Source organism: Dermochelys coriacea, chromosome 3 (genome assembly GCF_009764565.3).
Source record: "Dermochelys coriacea isolate rDerCor1 chromosome 3, rDerCor1.pri.v4, whole genome shotgun sequence".
NCBI classification, from domain to species: domain Eukaryota; kingdom Metazoa; phylum Chordata; order Testudines; family Dermochelyidae; genus Dermochelys; species Dermochelys coriacea.
The window spans coordinates 114,564,061-114,584,462 of NC_050070.1; the positions used below are offsets into that span (position 1 = coordinate 114,564,061).

The 20,402-nt window shown below is 40.3% G+C and overlaps 2 protein-coding genes across 16 annotated transcripts in view; one reads left to right on the plus strand and one right to left on the minus strand.

The window, feature by feature from the left end:
- The first annotated feature begins 4,459 nt into the window (after positions 1 to 4,459).
- The window catches only part of TAB2 (TGF-beta activated kinase 1 (MAP3K7) binding protein 2), a 144,712-nt gene continuing 128,769 nt past the window's right edge, over positions 4,460 to 20,402 (plus strand). For 2 of the 15 annotated variants that reach the window (XM_043511177.1, XM_043511175.1), the window contains exons 1-2: positions 5,274 to 5,516; positions 15,625 to 15,703. The gene's annotated coding sequence lies outside the window, so the exon portion shown is untranslated. Of the gene's footprint in view, positions 4,557 to 4,685; positions 4,813 to 5,256; positions 5,545 to 12,219; positions 12,239 to 12,402; positions 12,422 to 14,868; positions 14,888 to 15,624; positions 15,704 to 20,402 lie in introns of those variants that run through there. The other 13 variants (XM_043511178.1, XM_038394892.1, XM_038394887.2 and 10 more) reach the window with 13 other exon arrangements.
- The window catches only part of LOC122459441, a 63,560-nt gene continuing 48,372 nt past the window's right edge, over positions 5,215 to 20,402 (minus strand). Inside the window, exon 3 of the mRNA XM_043511484.1 lies at positions 5,215 to 5,511. Within this exon, the coding sequence (XP_043367419.1) occupies positions 5,215 to 5,511 (297 nt within the window). The remainder of the gene's footprint in view (positions 5,512 to 20,402) is intronic.

Consider the following 20,402-nt stretch of genomic DNA (forward strand, 5'->3'; position numbering starts at 1 on the left):
TCCTAATACTCAATAATGCCATTTGCTGGCCAGTTTCTTGTGTAGAAAATACACCTTTTCCTACTCTTATTCTTCTATGGGACATGGTATTCTTAAAATTTTAGAATGACTATCTAGCAGTTTACATGCTCTCCTTAGAAGAATGTATTGTAGACCTCCAGTGCCTCTGGGGTTAGCAATGTAGAAGACTTCATCCTTTGATTACTCTGCAATACAAATTGCTTTCAGGAAAATTTTAAAGTCCTACAACTTCCATTTCTCTCCCAGTTTCCCTTCTAGATTGAATGATTCAGATGTGTGTGTGTGTGTAAAATAAGTAAAAGGAAAAGGAGTACTTGTGGCACCCTAGAGACAAATTTATTTGAGCATAAGCTTTTGTGAGTTACAGCTCACTTCATCGGATGCAGTGAGCTGTAGTTCACGAAAGCTTATGCTCAAATAAATTTGTTAGTCTCTAAGGTGCCACAAGTACTCCTTTTCTTTTTGCGAATACAGACTAACACGGCTGCTACTCTGAAACCTGTAAAATAAGTGATTTCCTGGTTTTTTTTGCACACCGTGCTAAGGTGTATGAATTGCTGCCTGACCTGGCTTTTATTTAATAAAAACTTTGCAATTCTCCAATGAGTAATGCTCTAATATAATGCTCATTTACATCAATTAAGTCTCTTTTTTTTTTCTTTAATGGGAATTTGATCAGGCCTTCCAATCTGTCTCTTAGGACCTACTGGTGACTGGGCAAGGGTGACCTCTCCAACCTAATGAAGTCCTGCCACTGAAAGTAAGAGGTCTGCCATGTAAGTGCAGGGATTCACTTGCACACAGTCCATTACTGGCTTGGCACCAGCTGCCTTCCGAAGTTAGTTATGGTGAAGGGTTAGTAAGTTCTTGAGGAGTGTGTAAGTTACTATAACTGAGCCTACCTGTCAACTTTTTAAGAAGAAGAAGAAAATTAGCAAGCTGTAGCATCCAAGGACAGTGCACCCCAGAGTTTGGGTTATTGCCTGTTATCTGTCCAAAACCAAAAGAAATTGATTTCTTTTATAGCTAGTAACAGACAAACTACAAATAAAACAGACTGAAAATGTTTTATGAAGCAATCTTCCCACAAAATAACTTCATATGTATCTCTACCTTGTCTCTTTCCTTTTTTATTCTCCATTTTTCTTTGTAGATGCTAATGCATCTTTTCTTGTCTCTTCCTGTTATCTGTATCTTTTTCCTTGAGGGTAATTTTTAACATTTTGTTTCCTCCACACTTTTTTAGTTTGACCTATTTACCTTCAGTGCAGTTTTTTACCCAGGAATTGAAATTAAGGGGGGTGTTTGAATTTACCGGGGGGGTCAGGGCCAATGAGGGGTGAGACCGGGAGGGTGAAGGTGGGATCTGTGGCACCATAGTAAAAAACTGAAAAATGTTTCATGACCATTTTATTAGTTTTAACTCATGTTTTAAAATCATCACACAAATTAAAGTTGGCTACCAAGCCTTCTATGAAGCACTACATCTATATCCTTCTTGGTTTCTTGTTATATTTTTGCACAACTTTGTTAATGAACTTCTTGAATGCAGTGCATTCATCTTTGGTGGCTTCTTGTGTGTTTGGTACCTTCATTCCTTCAATTGATATGGTCATTAGATCATTCACAGGATCAGGCAGAAGGCGACTTCTTTCAGAACACAAAATTTCTATTCAATGAGGCAAAAGAATGCTCAACTGTAGCTGTTGAGACTGGGAGTACCAAGAGATGAATTCATACTTCTTTCATCCCAGGAAACATAGCACAAAGATTCGGTCAAGCCACTAGTGATGATAAAAAAGTTGAAGTCAAATCTTCATTCATTGGTTGTATGATATTCCACTCTGTGTCCAAATTCTCTATTCTGTCCTGAGCACATAGCAGCCCCATTGCTGGTAGTGCCTCACTCCACTCAACTGTCCGTGTTTTATAGAACAGGGATCTGTAAAAGCTACACAGAGGTTGAGTAGAATCTAGAAGTCGCTGTTGTAGATTTTTAAGACTCAAGTCTGTGTACTTTTTCAGTTGTCTTAAACACTTCTTGTCCTCCTCACTTAAGGATTCAATATAAATGCCTTCATTAGTCAACTTCAGGACTGAAGTCTTTGCTTCTTCCAGTACATTTTCAATGGATAGCTCTCTGATTGATCCAAATGTAGCTTCTATTGCTGGACAAAGATCTACTTCTGTTTTAGCAGATGCCTGGATGGCATTGTTTAATGACCCAAGTGGTTTCAACAGTAGACTTACAAGAGAGAGAATGGCAATAGTCTTCTCTGAACATAGTAGCAAAAGTAATCCACCAGCCTCACTACTTAGATCCATCCCATCTTGGTAGATACTTTCCAAAGCCAGTAATAATGGCTGGAGTGATTAAGACAACAGCCAAGGATCGCTCATGAGAAAGCCAGAGGGTTTTCCCAGGTTGGACTAATTTGAACTTCAGTCCCAGTGTATCTTCTATATTTTCCAAGATATTCAGTCTTTTTGGACTCTTGCTGAAAAAAGAATATAATGAAGACATTAAATTTATAGCTATTTTAATGTCTTTTGAAGAGTCTGCAGCTCGTACTAGCGCTAGTTGGAGTAGATGGCCTCTGCAGTGTGTATAGGAGAGATTAGGGTTACACTTTTCTCTGAGCAAAGCTTGTACTCCACCATGTCTTCTAGAGAAGTTTGCAGCTCCATGAAATGCACAAGCAGCCATCTCTTTGGGCTCCAATTGACAAGCATTTAACTCTTCAAAGATGTGGGTTGTCACAGATGCAGCCAATGTGTCTTCTATAACTCGAACATCTGGAAATGCATCTACTGGCCTACCACTGACATGAAGATAATGTACACAATGACTTAATACTTGATGCCCATTTGCATCAGTGCATTCATCTGCTATGTATGCAAATTTTTTTTGTGGTGAGAGTTCTTCACTTTTTCAACAGTTGAGTCTTTCACTGTTGCATCACATGCTTCTAGCCAGTCAGTTGAGTTTCTTGCAGAAAGATAGTGAGCATTTGCTGGTCTTGTTCAGAACCAGTGTTCAACTTCAGGATGAACAAATGATAATGCAGTTAACATTGACCTCCAGTTTGTATATGTGGTATCTCTTGCTTAAATAGAAAGTATGATGCCACAGCCACCTTTGTCCACATGAACTATGTTTGGTCTCCAGCATTCTTAATAGCTTCATTAACACTCACCGGTGTTGTCCTTGGTCAATGGAGACTCAGAATTCAGATTTCAGAGTAGCAGCCGATGAAGTGAGCTGTAGTTCATAAAAGCTTATGCTCAAATAAATCTGTTAGTCTCTAAGGTGCCACAAGTACTCCTTTTCTTTTTTCAGAATTCAGAGGTGCTTTCACATGAGTTCACCTCCCAGGTGGGGGGCAAGAAGGCACCTTGCTCATTCCTCCAGCTGCTCACTGTTTGCTCTGGCCACTGTTGTTCATTGTGCCACCGTTCACTCCATCGCTCTGTTGCCAATGGCCCTGTACCCTCTGCTAGTTGGTCTCTTGAGGTTCCACCCAGCTCTTGGTGAGTTCAGCTGAGTTTTCAGTGGGGGAACCTCAGACTAGGCCGTCTCTTCCACAGAAACACTGTCCTACAGCAGGTCTAAGCACTTAAACTTGATTTCAGCTGTAGTGCTAACTTAACAAAACAAAAGACTATCTATGGAGCCTAATCAGCTCTGTCTTTAAACAGTGGAGAGGGGCAGGTCAAATCGCACTTGTGACTCAGGGAGACCATCAACCAAAACACCTGTTCCCACCCTCTCTCTTGATGCCCTCAATCAGCACAGGCTAAGTACAGTTCTACTGCCCTTTACTCATACGATAAGAATAACAACATTTCATTAGCCCCCCTCTCCCGCATTCAAGTGATTTGTAACCCACCGCCAGCCAAAATCTATCATTTAAGCAACACAGCTCTGTTTGCTGGATACCTAGGTAAATTACAATACAATCTGGTCCTGAAGCCTTTCCCACCAGCCCCTAGCTCATCACTAGCTGTCAGGGAGAGCTCATTTAGACTTTGCTTACAAATCATAATTTTAAGTTATTAGGTTGGTCAACATCACCGAAATGAATGCACTGACATTGTCATAAAAAACAACAGCTGTATAAGGAAGCTAGTCTATGTTTATACTTTTCAAACATATTTTCAGATACATATATTTTATCATATACTGTATAAGTGTGTATTAATGTTTCAATTTCAATTCAAATTTCCAATCACTAAACTGGCAACACTGCATGTAACTAGTTCAAAAAACTGGGGGGGGGGTGTTGGGGATATGGGGGGGGTGTCTTCTCCCCCTCTGCAGCCCCTTTCATTTATCTTCCCATTCAACTTTCCTTAGTCCTCTCTCTCTCTCTGCACGGCTACTAAGTCCCAGGTATGCACCAGGACTGTATGCAGAAACTGCAATTCCTCTTGCAGGGGTGCCCGGATTCGGGCAGTCAAGTGCCCTCAGCACCTCTCTCTCTGTTCCCTAAGCCGACTTCAGGAGGAGCCGGCGGCGGTGGTTACTGCATCTGGTAAGGAGGGACCAGGCCAAGAGCCCGAGTGAAGCGGGGGAAGCTCAGATTGCGAAGGGGGTGTGCGCGTGGCGCTGCCGGTGTGCCCCGCACCTAGAAAGGGGAAAGCACGGGGCAGGCACGAGAGGAGGAGGGCTGGCAAAGGCGGAGAGAGAGAGGCGGAAGGGGAAATCACTTGCATAACTGCATAACGTTCGCATCTTGGACAACATTTAACCGCGCTGGGCTGCCCTTTCTAGCTGGAAACCGGCTGGCGGTGAGCCGGCCACAGCGGGGCTGGGACGCTCCCGTGCGCGCCAGCCCCGTCCACCCCGGAGCGAGTCGCTCTGGGTCCGGGGTGGGGGTGGGGGCGGCGCTCGGAGCTGGCGCCGGGATCCACCGCGCCTCGCTGGTTTGTCTTTACACCGCTCCGAGAGCAGGAGCGCCGGGGCTGTCGCTGCGCCCCGAGCCCTTGGGGGTGACTGCGGGGGCGGGGGGGGGGCTCGTCTCCCAAGCGCTCCCCTCTGGGGACTTGGCAGCCCCAGGCGCTACCTCCTGTGAGGGGGGTGCCCCGCCCCCGCGGGCTCTTTCACACCCGGGCTATTCCCCGCGCCGCACAAGCCGCCGCGCTCTTTCGCCCGAGCGGCCAGGCGCCGCTGCCCCGCCCCCCCCGCTCCCGTTAGCACTCGGGGCAGCTCTCGCGATGTTTGGCGGCCGCCGCCATATTGTGTGACACTATTTTGATTTGGGAGCGCAGCGAGGGGGGGGACGGGAGCGACGCGGAGCCGGAGCGGTTCCAGCTGAGGACGGGAGCGGCGCCCGCAGACACCCGCCCACCCCGAGCCTCCCGCTTCTCCCGCCCGCGGCGGCGGCAGCTTGGACCTCCCCCCCCCCCCGAGCGGCGGAAGGCTGCGGGGCGGCTCTGAGGTGTCCCCCTGCCGGGAGGCGGCGACGCTGGTGGCGGCGGCGGCGGCTGCTGAGGTGGGGGAGGAGGAGGAGGAGGAGGAGGGTAAGGCTGACCCCGCCGAGGCGGGCCTGGCGGCTGCTCCCCTCCCGGGGGGCTGCTCGGCCCTCAGGCCTGAGAGGGGTAGGGGCTCCTCCCGGGCCAGCCATCAGCGGCCAGGGAAGCCGAGGCCTCTGCACGGGGGAAGGGGCAGCCCCCAGCGCAGTGTGCGAGACAGGGGCACTAAGCGGCCGCTCCGCCGGCCAGGGGGCTGCCGGGCGGGATGGAAACTATTTCCCTTGGCAAGTCTCTGCTGCCTTCCTTGAAGTGGAAGGGATTGGGTCTGTGGAGGGTGGCCCTGCCCCGCATCGGAGTGCGAAGGGGGTGTGAGAGTGGCTCTGCCGGTGTGCCCCGCAACGAGATGCGGGGCAGGAGGGAGACCCCGTCCTGCATCTACCTGTAGAAATTGCTGCCTCCAACCAAAGAAGGAGACGGATGAGCGTTCAAAAGCGCTTGTTTTGGTGTCGGGGGAGAGGAGGATGCCAAATAGCTGACAGGTGTCTGTTTGCTGAGATATTGTGCTGTTTGGGTTTGTGTCCAGAGTGTCAGAGGTGTGATTTGTGTGCGTGCTGTCTATATTGTCTTTGCAGGATTTGGTTGTATTTTCCGTATGTAGTATATGTGGGAGGTTAGTTTCCAGTTTTAAAGTTAGTTCAATTGTGAAGAAGAAATTCATGAAATCTTTCTAATAAGAGGGGTTTCTAACACAGTTGCTTGAGACAGTTTATCTTTTGCCCTGTTATAGGATCCAAATACATTATCGAGAGCTATCTAATATGGAGCTTTATTCATTGAAAGGTATCTAGTAACATTCTAAACAGTAAAAAGAAAAGGAGGACTTGTGGCACCTTAGAGACTAACAAATGTATTTGAGCATAAACTGTCATGAGCTACAGCTCATTTGCATCCGATGAAGTGAGCTGTAGCTCACGAAAGCTTCTGCTCAAATAAATTTGTTAGTCTCTAAGGTGCCACAAGTCCTCCTTTTCTTTTTGTAAATACAGACTAACACGGCTGCTACTCTGAATTCTAAACAGTAAATCGTATTCAGATTGTACACTCTTTTGGGCAGGGACCATCTCATGCATTTTTACAGCACCTAAGACGTGATGGATGTCACTAGGCAGTACTCTAATATTACTACTAGAAATCCTGGCTTTGTTCTGTAGAACACACTTAAGGTGTCAAATGCCTATTTTAGCCACCTTAGACAAAATAGGTGGTGGCTTGAGGGTTGCCAGAAGCTGTGAATGGGTGACGGGATGGATCACTTGATGGTTAGCTGTTCTGTTCATTTCCTCTGGGGAACCTAGCATTGGCCACTGTGGGAAGACAAAAAGAAAAGGAATACTTGTGGCACCTTAGAGACTAACAAATGGGAAGACAGGATACTGGGCTAGATGGACCTTTGGTCTGACCCAGTATGGCCGTTCTTTTGATAGACTAGATAAAGTAATGTTGTCATTTCCAAATTTTGGCTTTGAAAAGAATATACTATACACAGTTTTTAGCAAATTCAGTTTGGGGATATATTTGGTATTGAATTAATAAATACAGAATCACTGTATTAGAGTGTGCTACATCATGCTTTTGGATTCTGTATAAACTAAAATTAAGCAATCTGGAACCAGTGTAGCTCAGTGCAGTAATCATTGGCCACCATTTGCTGAAATAAGTGTTAATCGCCAGTGTAGACAAGGTCAAAAATAGTCATTTACTGGAGGAGCAAGTATATTTAAATGCATTTATTTTTTATCTGGATCACCTGTAGAATGCTTTGATTCTGGGAATTGACAAATCCAGTCTCTTCTTATGTGCTGTTGACAAATGGGATGCTTCCCTTGACACACTACACTTTAATGGAAATTGATGACATAGGTCTAATCTTTCATTTAAAGAGTTGTTACTTTTGGTAACAACCAATCAAGAGGTTAAACTACCCAGTACCGTCATCTCGAGTCTGCGGGGGGCCTAAACTACAACAGAATGAAAACTGACCTGCTTCTTGTCTATTTTCTCTGTTAGGCATAGGGTTCTGAATAGCAGCAGTGAAAACTGACAAGAATTGGGCCAATTTCATGCTGCTACTTCATGAGAGATCTATAATAGAAAAAGAAGCAGGCACTGAAGCTGTAGGGATGACCCAAAACAAAGGAGCCCCCTTCATCTCATAGCAGCCAGAAGCTTGGTCATGCTAGAGCAGCAGAGAAACATTCTCTGTCATACCAATTTCAGTGTAACAGCCGTGTTAGTCTGTATCCGTAAAAAGAAAAGGAGTACTAGTCACTAAGGTGCCACAAGTACTTCTTTTCTTTTGTCATACCAATGAAGAGGGTGGAGGAAGGGGTAGTGTAGCAGAAACATTCCTCTCACCAATTTTTAAAGACACTATGGTGGAGCTGGGGGAAATATGAAGAGAATAATGTTCTTCCTTTCCAGCAGCCAGATAAGTCAGAAGGAGGGCAAAAGGACTTGAAATTTACTACATCTACAATCTGGAGGTTGATATAAAAGATAGCACCCTGGTAGGAATCCCAGCACCCTATTCCTTTCCAGCTTAGTAGATGACTAGTACATTTTTCAAGACCATTGAGTTAAATTTGTCATTTATTCAACAGATTATTCTTGGCTAATCTTTATAATTTATATGCTAATAAGTTTTAAAAGCTGTTGGCAAACTACTTGCGTATGAGATATAAGTATTCAAATTGCAAAACAAGGTTGGTTTTTACCCTGTTGAAAATTCCTCTCTGGTACTATGAGCATTTATGGTTGGAAACATTGGAAGAAATAAGTCTGTCAGGTATGATCTAGAGCTTCTGAGATAAATATAAACTTAAGACTGAGAGATCACAGTGCTTTTTTTTGTTCTTGAGCTAATACAAACAGAATATTGAGTGCTGTTGGTGTTTTTACAGGAAATAGAACAAAAATTCCAATGATTCAGAACTTGTAGGTGTTTTAAAAGTTTTATACTTAAAGGTAAAATATTAAAGTGATCAAAATGAAAGTTAAGCTGATTCCAGTGGCATATACTATTTTCGCAAGATTTTTCTTTTCAGTTGTGTGTTGGAATTATCTTTAGTTAAAAAGTATGCACTTCCTATTTAAAAAGAAAAGGAGTACTGGTGGCACCTTAGAGACTAACAAATTTATTTGAGCATAAGCTTTCGTGAGGTACAGCTCACTTCATCGGATGCAAATGAGCTGTAGCTCGCGAAAGCTTATGCTCAAACAAATTTGTTAGTCTCTAAGGTGCCACCAGTACTCTTTTTTTCTTTTTGCAGATACGGACTAACACGGCTGCTACTCTGAAACTTCCTATTTAGAGACTTGACAGGACAGATCCTAAAAAACCTCTTGGGTCATAATTGGTAAACCAGTCCTGATTAGATGTTATATTCCTAAAGGCTGCTTTTTAAATAACCCTGTGGCATAGGGAGTAAGCCATCCAATTCACCTGATGTTGGTTTTTGAATATTGATTCTGGTTGATAGCATTAAGATATTAATTGGAATTGTAGGACTGGAAGGAACCTTGAGAGGTCAGCTAGTTCAGTCCCCTGCACTCATGGCTGTACTAAGTATTATCTAGAAGACCATCTCTTTACTGCTCTTAAAAATCTCCAATGATGGAGATTCTACAACCTTCCTAGGCAATTTATTCCAGTGCCTTACCATCCTGACAGGAAGTTTTCCTAATGTCCAACCTAAACAGCCCTATTTCATTAAAATAGTACTTAGGTTTGATCTTTCTTGGGAGAGTGAAGAGAAGAAACCAGACCATGAAAATGTCAGTTTTGTCGTGGGCTAATGGTATTTGTAGGTCTGCCTTACTTGAATGCTTTTAGTAGAATTAGGAGATGTCTTTAACTACATTCAGCTGAGTCGGTGAACTCTAATTGCAGTGCAGAAAATGTGCAAGCAAGTATACAAATGGTCACTAACCGTTCTTTCTAAGTATATGTTATGTTATGGTCAGCTCTGGGTGTCACTTATTCAGTTATACCACATTGTAGTCAACTAGGGCTAAATTACTTAACACGATTGATTTGGTGAAACCTGACCATGCAGTGTGTTTATGGTCTTGTGGTATTTCTGGAATTTTGTGTGTCCACTGTTGAATGAAATCTTTCTAGTCAAAGAACAGTAAACTCATCTTAAGAGATTCTTTTTAGAAAATTTTAGAAATTGAGATGGGAAGCAACCATATCATACACTTCATCTTGCTGGCAGAGCAAGCACTCCAGTATAATGTGCTCACTTGTTTATTTTAGTTAGAAACTTATAGTACATTTCAGTGACAAAGAGTGAAAACAACTTCCGGTCTTGAATAAAATCAGTAATTCATTTTTAGAAAAATATTATGCATTATCATTTTTTTAGCAATATGGAAAATGTGCATCTCCTTTAAATTTTGAGCATAGGTGAAGATCAAATTTCACTTCCTTTAATGAGCAGTTTAAAACTTGCTCAAATCCTAGTAGTAACGTGTGGAATTTAATTTTTCACTTGTCTAACTTCAGGAAAATTAATGTTTCATAATGGACAGCATTTCTGCTGTGTTTGGTAGCTAATGTATGTGAGAGCTTTGATTTAACAGTAGAAACTAGTATAAAATACTTCAAAGAAAGTTGTGTATCAAACTGGTAGAGAGTAAAGTTAGAACTCTAAAAATCTGTTAAATATAATCATTACTGTATTGCTCAATTTGCTATTGTTTACAAAAAAAAAAAAAAAAACCTACAGGAATTATCAAACTAGTTTCTATACCTGTCGGCTTAGATACTTGTATGGCCTCCATCACTCAAAATATTAGTGCCTACCCAAGTATTTTAAAAATAGAAATAACAAAGAAATAAACTTGTGTAAGCTTAGAATTCAATCTCAACTTTCTCATTTAGTTATATCTTAAAATATATTGATCTATTTTACAGAAACTAAGTTTTTCAGTAAATGAATGTAAATGCTGAAAAGCTTAGTACTGTAGGCATTTTGGGGCACTTGTCCGAGAGCTGATTTATGTGCACTTTCCCAACATCCTTGTATTACTTGTGAAATATTTCAATAGTAGTGCAAAGCTGAGAAGTGAGGATGCAGACATTAGGGATTTCTTTGTTGGTGTGTAAAAATACTTATCATTTATCTACACTGCTCTTTTTGAGAGCAGTCTTTCACAGATGACTACTGTTCCAAACCAGTCCTTGGAATCATTGTTATAAATTTGTATACCAATTCCTAAATAATTCTCTAATCTAAGAAATGGGTTACCAGCCATTGCCAATTCTTTATGTATAGTAAGTTGAAATAGAGCAGCAATTGATACAAGATAAATCCTATAAGTAACCAAACATGAGATATATGGAGGTGACCAAACTGGTGGTCTGTGAACCTCCAGTGCTCATGTTACACCACTTGCCCAGTTTTAAGTAGTGTAGTGGAAATTTTCATATGTGAAATTGGGCACAGTAGTTGACATTCATTTACATACCTTTTCTGTCTCCTGTTCCCTTGGGTTAGTAATGGGGCAGAGATGGATCCATCCCATAAATCATTTAAAAAGTGTTTGTAGTAGAGTTTTTGTTGTTGTTGTATTTTAAACCAGAAAAGAGAGAGAGCAGTTTTGTAAGGGGTAAATTTCCTGAAGATACAGGCCAGTTCCACTGTTACTCTTGCCCAAAATGTTTGGTCTGCTAATCTAACACTTAGGGTATGGTGTGTTTTCACTGCAGAAAAGATGTTTTCAACTCAAGTTAAAATAGCAGTGAAGACATAGAAACTTGGCTTTTAATTTGGGTTAGCAGCTTGATTTTAACACCAGGATCTACTATAAGCTTTAACTCACCACTTTACTAAATCTCAAATGAATTCAGTTTGTATACTTTCAAATAATGGGGCAAAATTGGAACTTTTGTATACTTCAATGAATCATGAAAGAAACATTTTTAACAAAGTTATCTGTAAATGTAAGTAATAGGAGAAAGCAATGGGCAAGAGCTTGTTGGCAGATACTACCAAGTTTGCCTCAGCAGTATCAAAGTATCTACTCTTAGTGATGTTGCTCCCTGCTGGGGAAAATGCTTTCATCATTATCACTCTACATTTGTCAATGAAGAAATGAGAGATGTGTAGTATAAATCTAGTCTCAGGGTCAAGGAAAAAAAATGTACATGGGCTATCTGCTCAATCATACAAGGAACGGACCTGAGAGAGCAGTTCTGAAGTAGGGACTCAAAAAATGCATTTGCTATTGGTATGTGCAGTTTATGGCCTGGTATAGTGAACCAACACTTTTCCCCTCTGTCAGTCTTCCCTGTCCTACACATTGGCAGGTTCCAGTGGTGAATGCTTTTTTTTGTGAGAGTCTGGTCTATAATCTCCCATTGCATAGTTCGTAATTATTTAGCCGACTTACCCAGTCTCCTCCTCCTGGTATGTCCTTAAAAAGGTATATTATACCTTTGAAAACTTCTTTTTAACAACTTCAACAAAAATTGAATGGGATATGAAAACTACACCTTATAGGAACTAATAGCTTAAACACAAGCTGCAGCCTCTAATTATTAGGAAGCGTGGTCTTTTCAGAAGAATAATTCAAAAGGAAATACCACACTTTTTCTGATCAGAGTAAATATTTTTCAAGAAGTTTTGTTATCAATCTGCTGCTTCATGAGCTGTGACGAGTTAATGTGCTCAGCCTGGTGAGTGACTCTTGTTTTCCTGAAAGTTGTGTTTTACTTTGTTTGTTTAAAAAAGCTTTCTACAGGGTCTCAAGACCAGTGTTTGAAAAATTTCCCTAACACTAGCTCAACAGCCAAGTCTATTGGTCCAGGTGAAAAATGTGCATTGCCACTCCCACTGGAAAAACAAACAAAAATGCTCAGGTAATGTAAAGGAATAAGGCAGTTGTGCATTGTACGTAATTGTAGCGTTTGTCAATCAAAAATCTGTTTAATAACCTTTTTTTTTTAAAGTAACTCCCTGCCTCTTGTGCTGCTCTTATACTTTTTTTCTGGCTTCATTCCATACTCTCTCCTACTATAGGTTATGTAATATTTTGAGTATAGTGTTACCTCATTTTTTCTTTTCTCTGTATCTTGTGTTTTCTTTTCTGTATTGTATTCCGTATTCTCTCCCCAAACTTTGTGTGTGCTTTGTCTCACAATTCTAATCTGTCTCCTCTATCTCTTCCTCTGATGCACATCTCTCCCCACATTCACATCTCACATCATACCTTTATGCACCTTCATCCAGCTCATGCACATCTTTCTCCCCCCATTCCTGATTCTTCCCCCTCTTACTTACCAGTTAAAACAGCAATGGACTTTGATTTCCTCTTTCTGATTAAAGAGCAGTGGTTCCAACTGTTCTGCTCTCCTATTCCCATCTTAAACAAATGGGACTGACCCCTGGAATGTTCTTTCGTGCTCTTCCTTCCTTTTAAAGGAGCAATAGTAGCCCCTGTGCAGCCCTACTCCCATGCTTGCCCTCTTCTTGTAGGGGGAGGAAGCTAGGAGTGGCAAAGGCTTTGTTCGCTGGCCTCATTCAATTTGTTCACCTGCTCCAACTTTTAACTTTCCCTGAATTGGGCAAATGGATCATTTTTTTTCAAGTTGAGCTTGTAGTCTGCCTTAGGCTATACCTCCATGAGGAATCTCGGTGAATCCCCCAGCAGTATTGGCACTGATGGGACTCCGAGTGTAGATGAGGCTTCTGCATCTGAATCAGTTTTTAACTTCACTGCTAGATTAAGTTGACAGGATGGTAGTTAGAGGTATTTTTGAAAAATTGTCTGTGTGAAACAGTTGTTTTCAACATTGTCTTAAGAAGATGCCCCAGATTAGTATTTTGGTGCTTGTCTCTTCCCGCATATTTGTTCCACTTTTGTTTTACTTTAGAAGTTTAAGGGATATTGAGTTTGGCGTTCGGTAAAACAAGGGAAGGGCTTGTGGGTCTCTGAAGATGTATTGGTTTAGGTTGGATGTTAGGAAAATCTTTTTCACTAGGAGAGAGGTGAAGCACTGGTATGAGTTACCAAGGGAGGTGGTGGAATCTCCTTGCTTAGAAGTTTTCAAGGTCAGGCTTGACAAAGCCCTGGCTGGGATGATTTAGTTGGGGATTGGGCCTGCTTTGATCAGGGGGTTGGACTAGATGATCTTCTGAGGTCCCTTCCAACCCTGATAGTCTGTTGTTTTATTTTGAGCTGTCATGCTAAATGACATTGTGGAAATTATTTTGTATAACATTTTGCAATCAGCCAGAGGCCTTGACTAGGATGGAGCCCCATTGTGCTAGACACTCTACAAAATTGTAGTAAATAAGTCTCTGCCCCAAAAAGGCTTACAGTCTTGTTGAATAACATCATCGTCCTTTATCCAAAGTATTTATTGGGTGTTGAGGGTAAATAGACTTTAAAATAAAAAGTGGATTTTAAACAGTCACACTACTTAGCTACTAAGCTTTCAGCTGTTGTAATGACTAAATATCATTAGTTCTCCAGTGACCTTAAGCCATATCTACCCAATGAATTTTTACAAAAAAGCATTACTAATTCCTGTTCACAGCACTGTTAATAGCATTGGTAGCTGTAATGCAGCTGGCTCTCTGGTAATAGTTTTCAGCAGTGTCTTGACATACTGCTGCCATGTAATCATGCTGAGCGATGTTAACTATGACATTACCATGTTGGAGTCTGGTTGCACTTAATGTGGTTTCATGTGTAGATAGGGCTTTGGAATAGAAATTAAGGTTGATCAAAAGGTGGTGAATCTTGTCACTGAGAAGCCCTGGGTTGAATTAAGAACTTGACTGACCAGCAAATTTTAAATCTGGCTAAACTGTACTGTTATCTTAGAGGCAGGGCTTAAAGTCAGTGGGGGAGGGAGGAACTGTGATGGAACACAGTTCCTTCTTCTTTATAAACAGCAGACTTTGTCTTCATTTCTCAGGCTTGAGGGAGTGCATTTCTCTCAGGGTTCCCCTTTCTTATCAAACAGTGGCTGGTGAGGTGACGACTTGCAAAGCAGAGGAATCTGAATTGTGAACAAGAGGAATTGCTGTTGCCTGGCTGGGAAATTTCTGGTCCTTCAAGCCTTCTTCCCAGCAGGTGGAACAGCAGCATCAACTGATCAGAGACAAAGTCCCTTATCTGTCTCTTCTTCAAAAGTTCTTTTGATTAACATGTCCAAGAGGAGGAGAGGATAGAAGAACAGACACCAAATCCTTCAGCAGTTCCCTTCCTCTCTCCACGTTCCAGAGAGGAAAGATTCCTGGATTCCTGTAACAGTCTGTTATCTCCCTCTCCCTTCGATGTCCTGTAGAGAAGTGGATGTGGGGTTAAGTAAATTTAGGTGAGGTAAAAGAATGTAGGTTTACATGGGAACAAGGATATAGGATTAAAACTATCTTGGAGAGGCCAAATGATAATGGATGAGTGAACTTTAGGGAAATCCAGCTCAAAAAAACAAACCAGAAGAGGCGGTAGGGAAAACAGTGGAGTAATAAAAGGAAGGCTAAGTACAGAAAACTTAGTAGACACTAAATAATACATTTTAAAATTATTGTAGCTTGGTGCTGAAATATTACAATAAAAAACTCAGTATAAATGTGAGGAGTGGTGCATGGTTGTGTGTGGCAGAGAGTTAGGGAGAAATGCACAGTCTCCAATATTTCTATTGCTAGGATGGGAAAATAACTTTTCCTGAGCCTGCTTTTTTGGTTTCTTTGGTCTCTTTATTAGCCTCTAACTTGCCTCTGAAAACTTAGACAAATTCCAGTTAACTTAACTTCTTTGTGTTCATAAAATGTCTCTTTTGAACTATTGTAACATTTTCTAAAATGCAGCCAATTATATCTTTAAAAAAAATGGAGGGGAAGAATACTCAGACCCTCCATTTGTTTTTGTTTTTTTTGTAGCAATTTCTGTTCTCCATCCCTGCCAAATTGAAATTATAGCATTTATAAGAATTGATGTATTGAGTATCAGAGATATGTGCCCCTTCCTTCACAATTGCATGCAGTTTGTCTTGCTTGGTTGGCCCTTTGTCGGAACTCCTTTCAGCTACATTTCTTTTTTCCTTTCCCATAGTGCAGCACATCACCACAAGATGATGCAGTGCCACATCACAACATTACTTTGAGACCTGTCACCAAGACCACCAAAACTGGTGAGCTTCACCTCCTGCTTTCATCTACTTTAACTACTGTTCAGAGGAGTTCTGGAACATTGGCTAAACTGCCTTCTGGCTTATTCATTGACCTTTGAAAGTGACAGAAATATTGTAAAGGAAAAAAGCAATATTTTTGTCACACATTTAATTAAAATACTGCAAATATTAGGGCCCTCTTGATTTTTTTTTTTCAATTTGTTGCTGCTACTTAGGAATCTGTCAGCTATTGTTGAAGCAGTTTTTCATGAAGTGATCTTTGAAATAGAGGTCGGAGCTGCAGGCTGTCTTAGAAACAGAAGCATTGTGTCAGCGCAAAAAAAAGGTTTCATTTATGGACACTAACTTTTTTCTGACTTTATAAGCAGGTTCTTGTAACTCAATGCCTGCTGCAGAGATATTCAGCAGATTAGTAAATAGATGCTCTTGTCAGGCACATGACTGCATCTGATATATGGCTTGAAAAATCTCTTCACTTAGGCTGAATAGGAAGCTTTTCCAGTTGTCTGCCATTAACTTCTGCAGAATATAAGGTTTCATATAAAATAAAGTTTCTGTTCCTTTCTGGTTACAAAGATAACCTACCAAGTGTGACCCAAAGTTATGCTGTCTCCTAAGTTTACAGAAGTCTAATAACCTGCATCTGCTCCAATTTGCTTTGCCAAACTACAACAGTGTGATATTAACAAAATCAGTCAGTTTAAAAGCTGCTATTGAGAGCACTAATAGGCGACACTTAAACTGATAACAGTTTTGCTGCTTTTGATTTACACAGATTTTTAAACCGTACAAGGGGTAGACACAAGCTGTTCACCAAGAGAAGAGGCTAGGTGAGGAGACACTCCTCTGGCATCAGCCAGAAAGTTGAAGGAGAGTAAAGTAGTAAAGAATGATACAAGATCCAGTAGCAGTCAGGTCACACTGCAGTTAAGGATGGAAATAGTGCAATCTTTAGGAACTGGAGATGGCTGGGCCATTTCAAATGCATCACTGTGTGTGTTTCACATACAGGGTTCAGGGACTGTACCCTGTAGGATCCCAGCGTTCTTCCCTTTCCCAGCAACAGGGAGGATGGTTGGCTTTTTGTAAAGCATTATTCCTGAATGTTGGTGCCCCACCTTACATTTCAGAGTAAAATCCTGGCCCCATTGAAATCAATGGGGGTTTTGCAATTTACTTCAGTGGGGCTAGAATTTCACCATGGGTCTCCAGCTTGCTTAGAAGGACATAGCAAATTCCAGGACATTAGCAAATGAGTAGACTGGAATAAGAGAGAAGGAAAGATTTGGAGGATGAGGTAGAAAATAGAAATACAGTTTGTAAATAGAAATAACTTTTTTTAGGGAAAGGAAAAGACAGTTAAAGCAAGAGGTGTAATAAGTGGGATTAGGTGAAGAGTGTTTGCAAATATACTTCAATGTCATTAATATTGAAATGCTTTTTACAGTATTCAACCAGCTCTTCAGGTGGTTACATAATATTTGAGAGTTAATTACAAGATACTGGTGAAATTCAATGAATAAAAATAGTGCTATTCGATCAGCTATATGAGTTTAATTTTGAAAAAATATGAAGTAGACAGTTGATTAACTTGTTAAAACTAAATATAGAATACAAAGTGTACAACTATTGTGTCCTTTAAATCACTGGATAGGGATTGTCTCTGTGCATTGCCTTAGGATCATGGCAGCATAGGTATCCATCCTGGGTAGTAGGTTTAGACTTCAGGTTAGCAGGTATTAAGTGGATTTTTGTCATACATACCTAATGCAGGTGTCTAAATATGTATAAATACCTTTTAAAATGGCACACTGTCATGTGGATATGTTTAAGGTTAATCAAGCCTTATCTGGATTCTAAAATTTGACTTCAGCTGTTTCCTGGCAGAGTAATTGGCACTACAATTGTAACAAGATTGTACTTAAATTTTTACTTTGACTTTTAGTTTCAAGGAAATTCCCTATAACCTTCAGTATCTGGAAGTCAAACTAACACATAATGGTATGAGCAGAGTCGATGAGGGCTGCAAGCTTCCTTCCTGTTGAAACTGGCCTGCAGACCAATACAAACTGTAGCTTGTGTTTTCTTCAGTGCAGCTCCAATGGCAACTGTGCGGAATGTGTTTTCCACTCGCCAGCAATGAGCAGAAAGTGCTTGCCAACACAAATGAGATCCTGAAATCTGCAACATTTCTCCACAGAATACAGTTCTCACACTGAAACAGTTATTTAGCCAGAAAAGTAGACAGAAGGAGTATGCTAGCATGAGTTATTGTAAAACTAGTTTTCTGGTTTGAAGTCTGTTGGGAATCCCAAAGAAATGGCAAAACAATATTTCAGTTTTCTGTCTTGGGTCCCCAGTGATGCTCCCTGTTTGTGATCAAGGCAAGATATTACTTTAGGTTGTCATGCGAATGAGTGTGGTAAAATGCTCTTTTAAGTCAGCAGTTTTAACAATATGATATGTAAACTTCTATAATTTTATATTTCCCAACAAGCTAATCTTTCTGAATTTTTTCTATCATTTCTGACTAGTTCACTTTTTTTTAGTTTGATAGAAGTATAGCATTGCAGCTTTAATTGTGCCTTTTGAATTTAAGGATTGTATGCTTGTTTATATTGAGGATTTTATCATAAATAGGGCTTGATGCTTGATCCCCTTATCTCTAGCTAATTTATCAAAGGCTTTGTATTAAAAGAAATGATAAACTTTTTCCTTTTATCCTTTTTGTTTCAGAAAAGAGAAGAAAATCTTCTTATCATGAAATTATAACATAAGCACAAAGTTTTATTCATACTTTGTTCTTGCCAGTTTCTGTGGAAAAAGTCCACATCTGCATTTTTAAATTAGCCCTGCCCATAATCCACATTTTAGTATTTTTGCAGGGAAAGCATTAAAAAATTGGAATGGGTGAAAATTTGAGTCCTTCTCAAATACAAGGTTAAGTATAATCCTGTGCCACTTTATCTGCATAAAATTGGTCCTCTGCTCTTCTAAAAGTTGGACAGATTTTGTTAACTGAGGATCTTTTGTCTTTGTTACATGGTAGCATCCTTTATCTGTGTTTCAGTTTTGAAAAGAAAATATCCAGACCTCCAACTTCACTTGTGTCTCATAAAATTGTTGAGAACTGCCCCATATTTGATCATAAAAATGAAGTTTTTAGCTTTGTGTTTTTAGCTTCCTGAAAACGTTTGGTGCCTTGCCATAGCTATGACTGGGGGAAAAAATTTAACTTTTTTTTATAAACTAGAGAGAGTAACAAATAGCTAGAATTTCACAATTGTTAATTGTACTTTGATGAAAATCATTGGAAACTTCAACTTATTTTACAGATGTTAATCACCATGTCTATTTTGAGGTATTTCTCAGATGCCTATTACCTTGGTATCTATGCATCAAACTTAATTATTTAGAAAACACAAAATTCCTGAAGGTGTAGTGGGTTATTTTTTGGGGGGGAGGCGGTTTAACAGTCTCATTTTATTCTGAAGTGTGTGTGTTGGGGTTTTTCTTACCAAAAAAAAAAGGGGGAGAAGTTATTACTTGAGAGAGGTTTTGTTGAAAAGATTAGGTGACAGGGCCACATATATTCCATGATTACATGACTGTAGAATCCACCCCCTTACCACAAAATCATGCTCTAGAATCAAAAGTTGCATTTAAAATTATATTTTTAACCCATATTGCAGAGAGAACCTTCCAAATGAGAAGAGTATAAATTGAAGCATAATTGTCTTCCAGGGGTTTTAAACAACATGGAACAACAGCTGCAAGAGACATGTGAACTGCTCACAATTATCACAATAGGGTATTAACTCTCTAGAATCTAGTTATGACAATTTAAATTTAAATGCATCCGATGAAGTGAGCTGTAGCTCACGAAAGCTTATGCTCTAATAAATTTGTTAGTCTCTAAGGTGCCACAAGTACTCCTTTTCTTTTTGCGAATACAGACTAACACGGCTGCTACTCTGAAATTTAAATTCTGACATGGTTAGTTATCAAGTTAGGGCTGTCGATTAATCGCAGTTAACTCGCGCGATTAACTAAAAAAAAATTAATTGTGATTAATCGCAGTTTTAATTGCACTGATAAACAATAGAATACCAGTTGAAATTTATTAAATATTTTTGGATGTTTTTCTACATTTTCCAATATATTGATTTCAGTTACAACACAGAATACAAAGTATACAGTGCTCACTTTATATTACTTTTGATTACAAATATTTGCACTGTCATTTTTACAGACACAAGAAATAGTATTTTTCAGTTCATCTGATACAAGTACTGGAGTGCAATCTCTTTAAGGATAAAGTGCAACTTGCAAATGTAGATTTGTTTTTGTTACATAACTGCACGCCATAACAAAACCATGTAAAACTTTAGCGCCTACAGGTTCACTCAGTCCTACTTTTTGTTCAGCTAATCGCTAAGAGAAACAAGTTTGTTTACATTTGCGGGAGATAATGCTGCCCACTTCTTATTTACTTGCCTTATATTTTCTGGATTGAAGTAGCATACTTGTTTGTAAATGGTATCTTCTGAAATACCACTTTCTGATCCTTTTTAACAGAAGAATATGTTCTCATGTGGCAGATGTGGAGAGGAGAAAAGACAAGTGCCTTCCATGAAAATCTTAGATAGCTCAAGTATTTATAACAAAATTTGATTGGGGCCGAATGGTTCAGTTGAAC